The sequence below is a fragment of the Xiphias gladius genome, chromosome 10, assembly GCF_016859285.1.
Source record: "Xiphias gladius isolate SHS-SW01 ecotype Sanya breed wild chromosome 10, ASM1685928v1, whole genome shotgun sequence".
Lineage (NCBI taxonomy): Eukaryota > Metazoa > Chordata > Actinopteri > Istiophoriformes > Xiphiidae > Xiphias > Xiphias gladius.
The window spans coordinates 18,672,520-18,683,049 of record NC_053409.1 but is presented as its reverse complement, the minus strand read 5'-3'; the positions used below and the strand labels follow the sequence as shown (position 1 = coordinate 18,683,049).

The window sequence follows — 10,530 nt, the reverse complement described above, 5'->3', positions numbered from 1 at the left end:
GATCTGAGAACAGATCCAGACTTGACTCTCACCTATCCAACAATGTCTGTACCTACGTCACCTTTAACCAATCCAATAACATTTAATCCTGGTCTTGAACAATACACACAGCAAGATCAATGAACGGTACAAAACGGAGACATTCTAAGGAATGTGTCTTTGTTTCCTTGTGAACTTCTTTCCCTGCCAAAATCTGCCACTGCCACTATTGCTTTGTTTTCCCCTTGTCAAAACAAAAAGGCCCCACAGGAAGACTTAGGGGGATCACATGGATCATTACAAGTGAGTAAGTAAGACGTATACAGAATAATGTGTGATGAAATGTAATGGAGCATAAACAGAATGTAGCAGATGACAGGAATACTCTAGTACTCTGGAAGTACCTCATAAATGAATGTCAGTACAAAACTTAAGAAAATGTACTTTTTGTATATCCAGAAAAAAAAAACTTTTATATCTCCTACTGATGCTCCTCTGTGTGGAAATTGAAAAGCTTAGGGTGAAGATAGAATGCAAATATTAGTTTCAATGGATGAATTTCTAATGACAGATAGGTAATAGTGGAGTGAAATACATAACAGTTCTCGTGCTAATATTGAAAAAATCATCATGATTTCATCAAAACTTTAATGTGCCTATATATGACTGTGAATCAGTATTTTGCGCTTGGTGAGGTTACTGTCAGCTCTGTGTTCGGTGGTCTGTGTCAGAGCTTCTTCCTGCTGTAACAGCTCAGTGTCTCTGCAGTCTGACTGAGGGAGGTTATTGTATGACTACAAATCACCATGTCAACACTCCACCACTGTGGTAACTCTGACAGTAGTAAACTGCTACATCTTCAGCCTGAACACCACTGATGGTCAAAGAGAAGTCAGAGCTGCTTCCACTGCCAGTAAACCGAGCTGGTGTTCCTGATTCACGTGTGCTTGCATATTTTATTAGGAGCTTTGGAGGTTGTCCTGATTTCTGTTGGTACCAGAACATGAAATCACCAACAGCACTATCTGTGTAAACAGCTTGGCTGGTTTTACAGGTGAGAGTGACAGAGGATCCTGGAGTAGTTGTCACTACTGGAGGCTGAGTCACAGTCACCTGACCACTGCATTCTGCAGACGAAAAGAAATCATTCATTTATCAGCAGAAAGAAATGAGAGAAAAGGCAGCACATCATGTTTGAAATGTTGCCGAGTGAATGAACCTGTAAAACAGCAGCAGGCCAGCGTCCAGGTGAGGATGGTGATGAGAGTCATGGTGGTTGTGGTCTCTGCTGGGTTGACTGACTGATCTGAGTCCCGCAGTGTTGAACTCACAGGACTATAAACCTTCTCAGTTCACTGGAGGATCAGCTGATGATGCAAAGCCTCCTCTCTATGGAAATGATTTCTCTGCTCTCAATAGACTGAAGGCAACGTGGGACACAACATCAGGAGAAATACTGTCTGGATTTACACTAAATATAATATCAGTGGAATTTGGGAAATATATTACATGGATAACACTTTATGTTCATTAAATTAACAATTAAACTAAGATTTAAACTGGTTAAAACTTTACATTGTAATTAGTCAATGTCATTGTATTTCTTTTATGATACATTATTTAGTATATTAAATAGTACATGAGATGGTTTTATTTTTATTGCTTTGTGTCTTTTCAATAGAAAATACTACTTTTGAGTGTGACATCGGCTGCATTATTAAGATGTTGACTAATAAATTGGATGTTTTTCGTTTTTCTGCAGCTATCAGTAAACATGATGTTGAACATTTTCTGCCATCACTGGCTATGGACCAACAACAATTTTACTCTCTACCTCATATACAGACTGAATTAAATGACAAGAATATATGTCTAAAACTGTACATGGAAATGTGTCTGTGAGGTTGTTTCAGTTTTATTTATATCTGTTGTGGTTCTGCTTGATGACCCTTGTGTTGTGTTCACTGGACCAGTTTTCCTCCTCACAGTATCTTCACCAACCCTCTGCACCTGCAGCAGGCGGTTTTCACTCCAGTCAGACTGAAGGAGGTTTTTGTACGGCTCTAAATCACTGTGTGAACACTCCACCACCATGGGCACCAAGACAGTAGTAATCTCCAACATCTTCAGCCTGAACACCACTGATGGTTAAAGTGTAGCTAGAACCAGATCTACTGCCACTGAATCGAGACGGAGTTCCTGAAGGTCGAGTTGATGCAGTGTATATAAGAAGTTTTGGAGCCTGTCCAGGTTTCTGAAGGTACCAACTGAGATCAGCACCAATATTCGAACTCCCTGTGGCGCTGATGGTCACAGACCCACCAAGACTAACAGACTTGGATTTGTCAGTCTGAGTCAGAAAATTGTTGGCAGAAGATTCTGAAATGAGAAATGAAATTTAGTCTGCGAGCAGAAACGTTTTTGAAAAAAAAAAGCAGTGAGAAAAACTTTGGAGAAGCAGCCAAAATAAAAAAGGGAATAGCACAGATTAGATTTGCACCAAAATCTCTCACCCTGACTCAGAAAACCCAACACCACAATCAGAGTTAATGGAGACATCATCCTGATGCAGTTTTCAGTGTGAGCGCATGAAAACAGTTCAGACTCTCTGTGACAGAAGAACTTAAACCCTGAGGAGCAGTGATGCATAAAAGTCATGCAAAATACATTTAAGAAGGCAAACACACACCTGTTCATGTGAAACAGAAAAAAACGCAGAGGTGACACAGAGTGAACCTTAATCTAGTCCTGTTTTGTCTCGTCCCACATGACTTTGTCCTCATTAACAGGTGCATGGCGTCCCCTGCTGGCAAATCGTATCACCAACGAACCCAGATGAAATGCTGCAACTGTTTATTGATTTTGAATTAGCTTGTTTTCACCTTCATTTTTCTTCTCCCTCAATCTGGTGATTTAGTACACTGGAAGAGCTCAAAGAAGGCTGGTAACAGAAAGACGGAGATCAAAACTCATTTTAGCTCAGTTTAGGGCCTGCTCAGCATTTCAGATGATCAGCAACCTGATCTTGAAATCCACACTTCACAACGTCGTGACAGTTTTGAATTTTAAGTAAAGTTTAGCAAACTGTCTTTTTGATTTTCTGACTCATCTGGAGAAATGTGGAGGAAGAAACCTGAGTTTTTGATCCGTGTTTCAGCACCTGTGACAGTCACTGACTGAGTGTGACTATACTTGGGCTGCTGTTTTACAGTAGTAAAATTATATTCTTGGTGGAAAAAATTAAATATCTGTTTATATAAGTAGTTAAGTATTTTTAACAAAGACCCTGTTGATTTAAAGACGAGTTTCAATGAGATAAGAGAGCAACATTGCTTGGAAATGTCAGACTGCAACTAAGAGAGTAATGTGCACAACTCAGCAGAAAGATGTGAGTCTACTGAATTTCCATTACATTCGATTTCTTTCCTAGAGGGAAATGAGAAGATGGATGTTGCTCTCATGTCCTGTGCAGTAATTATGCAGCTGGAGCCAGCAGCCTGTCAGTTTAGGTTAGGGTAAAGATTGGAGGGGGGGGGGGGGCAACTGGCCTGTCCCTTGGTAAAATAATCTGTCTACCAACCCTCTGAAGCTCACTCATTAATATCTGGATCGTTTGATATGTGCAAAAACTCAAGTCTCCGCTGGCTGACTGGCAACTTCACAGAAAAGACAAAATTACAAGAAATCCCTGGTTCACCGGTCCACAAAAGACCTGACACACAAAAACCCTGTAAAACCGCAACTTGACTTTTTCCACTATGTTTTCTGTACAAATTAAACAAACGAGATGTTTTTTATACTAAGCTTAGATACCTGGCTACTGGTGTTAGGGATGTTGATTAGCCAATAACATTTTTACATTCACACTTTTTACATGTAATAGAAATGAAAATAATATAATAATAATATAGAATATTTTAATATGTGAATCAGTATTTTGTGCTTGGTGAGGTTACTGTCAGCTCTGTGTTCGGTGGTCTGTGTCAGAGCTTCTTCCTGCTGTAACAGCTCAGTGTCTCTGCAGTCTGACTGAGGGAGGTTATTGTACGACTACAAATCACCGTGTCAACACTCCACCACTGTGGTAACTCTGACAGTAGTAAACTGCTACATCTTCAGTCTGAACTCCACTGATGGTCAAAGAGAAGTCAGAGCTGCTTCCACTGCCAGTAAACCGAGCTGGTGTTCCTGATTCACGTGTGCTCACAAATTTTATTAGGATTTTTGGAGGTTGTCCTGATTTCTGTTTGTACCAGAACATGAAATCACCAACAGCACTATCTCTGTAAACAGCTTGGCTGGTTTTACAGGTGAGAGTGACAGAGGATCCTGGAGTAGTTGTCACTACTGGAGGCTGAGTCACAGTCACCTGACCACTGCATCCTGCAGACGAAAAGAAATCATTCATTTATCAGCAGAAAGAAATGAGAGAAAAGGCAGCACATCATGTTTGAAATGTTGCCGAGTGAATGAACCTGTAAAACAGCAGCAGGCCAGCGTCCAGGTGAGGATGGTGATGGGAGTCATCGTGGTTGTGGTCTCTGCTGGGTTGACTGACTGATCTGAGTCCTGCAGTGTTGAACTCACAGGACTATAAACCTTCTCAGTTCACTGGAGGATCAGCTGATGATGCAAAGCCTCCTCTCTATGGAAATGATTTCTCTGCTCTCAATAGACTGAAGGCAACGTGGGACACAACATCAGGAGAAATACTGCCTGGATTTACACTAAATATAATATCAGTGGAATTTGGGAAATATATTACATGGATAACACTTTATGTTCATTAAATTAACAATTAAACTAAGATTTAAACTGGTTAAAACTTTACATTGTAATTAGTCAATGTCATTGTATTTCTTTTATGATACATTATTTAGTATATTAAATAGTACATGAGATGGTTTTATTTTTATTGCTTTGTGTCTTTTCAATAGAAAATACTACTTTTGAGTGTGACATCGGCTGCATTATTAAGATGTTGACTAATAAATTGGATGTTTTTCGTTTTTCTGCAGCTATCAGTAAACATGATGTTGAACATTTCTGCCATCACTGGCTATGGACCAACAACAATTTTACTCTCTACCTCATATACAGACTGAATTAAATGACAAGAATATATGTCTAAAACCGTACATGGAAATGTGTCTGTGAGGTTGTTTCAGTTTTATTTATATCTGTTGTGGTTCTGCTTGATGACCCTTGTGTTGTGTTCACTGGACCAGTTTTCCTCCTCACAGTATCTTCACCAACCCTCTGCACCTGCAGCAGGCGGTTTTCACTTCAGTCAGACTGAAGGAGGTTTTTGTACGGCTCTAAATCACTGTGTGAGCAGTCCATCACCATGGTCACCAAGACAGTAGTAATCTCCAACATCTTCAGCCTGAACAACACTGATGGTTAAAGTGTAGCTAGAACCAGATGTACTGCCACTGAATCGAGACGGAGTTCCTGAAGGTCGAGTTGATGCACGGTATATAAGAAGTTTTGGAGCCTGTCCAGGTTTCTGAAGGTACCAACTGAGATCAGCACCAATATCTGAACTCCCTGTGGCGCTGATGGTCACAGACCCACCAAGACTAACAGACTTGGATTTGTCAGTCTGAGTCAGAAAATTGTTGGCAGAAGACTCTGAAATGAGAAATGAAATTTAGTCTGTGAGAAGAAATGTTTTTGAAAAAAAAAGTAGTGAGAAAAACTTTGGAGAAGCAGCCAAAATAAAAAAGGGAATAGCACAGTTTAGATTTGCACCAAAATCTCTCACCCTGACTCAGAAAACCCAACACCACAATCAGAGTTAATGGAGACATCATCCTGATGCAGTTTTCAGTGTGAGCGCATGAAAACAGTTCAGACTCTCTGTGACAGAAGAACTTAAACCCTGAGGAGCAGTGATGCATAAAAGTCATGCAAAATACATTAAAGAAGGCAAACACACACCTGTTCATGTGAAACAGAAAAAAACGCAGAGGTGACACAGAGTGAACCTTAATCTAGTCCTGTTTTGTCTCGTCCCACATGACTTTGTCCTCATTAACAGGTGCATGGCGTCCCCTGCTGGCAAATCGTATCACCACCGAACTCAGATGAAATGCTGCAACTGTTTATTGATTTTGAATTAGCTTGTTTTCACCTTCATTTTTCTTCTCCCTCAATCTGGTGATTTAGTACACTGGAAGAGCTCAAAGAAGGCTGGTAACAGAAAGACGGAGATCAAAACTCATTTTAGCTCAGTTTAGGGCCTGCTCAGCATTTCAGATGATCAGCAACCTGATCTTGAAATCCACACTTCACAACGTCGTGACAGTTTTGAATTTTAAGTAAAGTTTAACAAACTGTCTTTTTGATTTTCTGACTCATCTGGAGAAATGTGGAGGAAGAAACCTGAGTTTTTGATCCGTGTTTCAGCACCTGTGACAGTCACTGACTGAGTGTGACTATTCTTGGGCTGCTGTTTTACGGTAGTAAAATTATATTCTTGGTGGAAAAAATTAAATATCTGTTTATATAAGTAGTTAAGTATTTTTAACAAAGACCCTGTTGATTTAAAGACGAGTGTCAATGAGATAAGAGAGCAACATTGCTTGAAAATGTCAGACTGCAACTAAGTGAGTAATGTGCACAACCCAGCAGAAAGATGAAGAGTCTACTGAATTTCCATTACATTCGATTTCTTTCCTAGAGGGAAATGAGAAGATGGATGTTGCTCTCATGTCCTGTGGAGTAATTATGCAGCTGGAGCCAGCAGCCTGTTAGTTTAGGTTAGGGTAAAGATTGGAGGGGGGGGGGGGCAACTGGCCTGTCCCTAGGTAAAATAATCTGTCTACCAACCCTCTGAAGCTCACTCATTAATATCTTGATCGTTTGATATGTGCAAAAACTCAAGTCTCCGCTGGCTGACTGGCAACTTCACAGAAAAGACAAAATTACAAGAAATCCCTGGTTCAACGGTCCACAAAAGACCTGACACACAAAAACCCTGTAAAACCGCAACTTGACTTTTTCCACTATGTTTTCTGTACAAATTAAACAAACGAGATGTAACACATTACTGAGCTTTAGAGCTCCGGATAGGTAGATTTTATTACTTGAAGTCCGAGCCAGCCCCATTTCCCTGTTTTTTATACTAAGCTTAGATACCTGGCTACTGGTGTTAGGGATGTTGATAAGCCAATAACATTTTTACATTCACACTTTTTACATGTAATAAAAATGAAAATAATATAATAATAATATAGAATATTTTAATATGTGAATCAGTATTTTGTGCTTGGTGAGGTTACTGTCAGCTCTGTGTTCGGTGGTCTGTGTCAGAGCTTCTTCCTGCTGTAACAGCTCAGTGTCTCTGCAGTCTGACTGAGGGAGGTTATTGTACGACTACAAATCACCGTGTCAACACTCTACCACTGTGGTAACTCTGACAGTAGTAAACTGCTACGTCTTCAGTCTGAACTCCACTGATGGTCAAAGAGAAATCAGAGCTGCTTCCACTGCCAGTAAACCGAGCTGGTGTTCCTGATTCACGTGTGCTCGCATATTTTATTAGGAGCTTTGGAGGTTGTCCTGATTTCTGTTGGTACCAGAACATGTATTCACCAGCACTGCCTCTGAAAACAGCTCGGCTGGTTTTACAGGTGAGAGTGACAGAGGATCCTGGAGTAGTTGTCACTACTGGAGGCTGAGTCACAGTCACCTGACCACTGCATCCTGCAGACGAAAAGAAATCATTCATTTATCAGCAGAAAGAAATGAGAGAAAAGGCAGCACATCATGTTTGAAATGTTGCCGAGTGAATGAACCTGTAAAACAGCAGCAGGCCAGCGTCCAGGTGAGGATGGTGATGAGAGTCATGGTGGTTGTGGTCTCTGCTGGGTTGACTGACTGATCTGAGTCCTGCAGTGTTGAACTCACAGGACTATAAACCTTCTCAGTTCACTGGAGGATCAGCTGATGATGCAAAGCCTCCTCTCTATGGAAATGATTTCTCTGCTCTCAATAGACTGAAGGCAACGTGGGACACAACATCAGGAGAAATACTGCCTGGATTTACACTAAATATGATCTGAGTGGAACAGAAGAAAATATTTACATTAGAAATGCAGTTGAGGGTTTAAGGATAAGTTTGTGTCCACTGTGGTTGGTACGATGTTTATCTGCCATTAATTTACTTACAATGTTTACTGGGACAAAAACAATCATTTTAGATTCTGTTTGAAGTCTGTAAATCTTTTTTTTTTTAATGCATCGTTTTCCTTTAACCATTTATCAACTGATATAAAATAGCGAAAAATCTGACTTCAATACAAGGAGACTGTTACGGCTTCTATATCTGGTGTAGGAAAGTAAAGCAAAATTAGAGAAATAAACTTAGTTTATACATTAATTTCCATCCGTATCCTTAAAAACGCTTTGTAGATAAAAATAAGTATACTTTTTGTGTGTTAGCAGAATAAGGAGAGATTGTTTTCATTAGATAGATGCTTGTTCACAGTGCAGGAGGTTTTTGTACGGCCACTTAATGAGTTTGTATCACTGTGGTACACTTTCGGTGGAGGAACCAAACTCCTCATTGACTGTAAGTACAAGAGATTTCAAATTTTCAATATACCATTTATAACTTTTATCAAATATTAAATGAGGCTTTGATTGTATTCATTTTTTTTTACTGTTTTTGATTGTTTTTGCTGTTAATCATGCAAAGCTGATTTCACAATCTGAGAAGAAACTTTGCAGTAATTATTATTATTATATAAAACACAAAATTACTCGTTTATTTTCTAATTTTCAGTCTGTATGGTAGCTTTGAATTATTGTGTCCTTAAAAATGTTTGATGGTAAAATTATGTCAAGATCATTTTTGAGTCTTCAAAACAAATATCAATAATTTCATTTTTTTTTCATTTATTCATTTTGAAAAAAACAAAACAATAGTGAATAAAAATGTGATGTGGATTCCGGTTAAACACAAACATGATTTCATCAGTAAATGCAGCTCAGCTTCTTGTTCACGGTTCGTTCATTTTACATGAAGTGAACAGGATGTGAAAGAGACAGATGGCAAAGTTTGAACTGTTTTCACGAGTGTTTCAGCTCTGTTAGTTTTAAGAGAAGAAAATCATCACAGGGACGAGTTATTCACTGTCACTCACTTTGAAACAGATATGAAGATGTCATCGATAATTATTATCAATGAACCTTTTTAGTTGCATTTCCATTGAACCATGTGGCTGATGGTCTGATGCTGAGTGGTTTATGAGCGCAACAGTAGAACAAGTTCTTCTGTTTTATTTGATAAAATACAAGAAATGACCAGTATGTCATGTTTCTTTACTACCAAGCCTTCATTGTCATTCTTTTGCCCCCCCCCCTCTCCTCCAGTGGGTGTGGTGCGGCCCACCCTGACCGTCCTCCCCCCCCCCAGAGAGCAGCTGCAGCAGGGCAGTGCCACACTGGTGTGTATGGCCAGCGGGGGCTTCCCCTCGGCCTGGAGGCTGGGCTGGAAGGTGGGGGGCAGCAGCAGCTCCTCGGGGGTCTCAAACAGCCCCGAGGACCTGGGGAATGACGGCCGCTACAGCTGGACCAGCACCCTGAGCCTCACTGCAGACCAGTGGAGGAGGGCGGGCTCAGTGAGCTGTGAGGCCAGTCTGAATGGACAGAGCCCTGTCATTCAAACCCTGGACCCTGACCGCTGCTAAGAGTAGAGCTTCAGACACACTTCCTGTCTGGAAGTGATGCTGCTTCTTTGATAGAGATCTCGATGACGCTGCAGATCTCCTCTCTTCAGATATTTCTGCAAGTTTCACAGTGTTTTAGTGCGCATGTTGCTTTCTAACGCTGATCTTCTGCATATTCCGCTTTATGTTCATTACTTTTGAATTAAATTGAATTTTATTACTTTCACTCCAAGAGAAAATATTCATTCATCAAAAATGAGACACAAACATTTAAACATCATTAAATAAAACTGTGTGTTATAATAAATCACTGTCTTTGTATTTCTTTTATAACATATACATTATGAAAAATACATTCTTCATCATTCCAGTATCAAACCTGATGATATACTCATAGTACAGGTGATGGTTTCAGTTTTATTCCTTTTTCATATTTCAATAGGGAATACTACATTTGAAATCTGAATCATTTGGAACTTTTAAAATGTTTTGCAATATATCAGAAAAGTTTGTTTTTCTTTGGACTGCCGTTATTTCAGATTGCTTTATGCATAAGTATTTGCTTCAATCAGCTTCAGCCCAAAAAGAATTGAATGTTTTCAGCCTCCCCATAATGAGATGGAATTACATGACAAGAATATATGTCTAAAACTGTATATGGAAATGTGTCTGTGAGGTTGTTTCAGTTTTATTTATATCTGTTGTGGTTCTGCTTGATGACTCTTGTGTTGTGTTCACTGGACCAGTTTTCCTCCTCACAGTATCTTCACCAACCCTCTGCACCTGCAGCAGGCGGTTTTCACTTCAGTCAGACTGAAGGAGGTTTTTGTACGGCTCTAAATCACTGTGTGAGCACTCCACCACCATGGGCACC

At 39.9% G+C, this 10,530-nt stretch overlaps 1 gene segment (V, D, J or C); it reads right to left on the bottom strand.

Moving 5' to 3' along the window:
* Positions 1 to 2,556, bottom strand: part of LOC120795282 — a 36,872-nt gene extending 34,316 nt beyond the window's left edge. The window contains 2 exon segments of the V gene segment in view: positions 2,058 to 2,358; positions 2,493 to 2,556. Of these exon segments, the coding sequence occupies positions 2,058 to 2,358; positions 2,493 to 2,541 (350 nt within the window).
* Between the last annotated feature and the right edge of the window lie 7,974 nt (positions 2,557 to 10,530).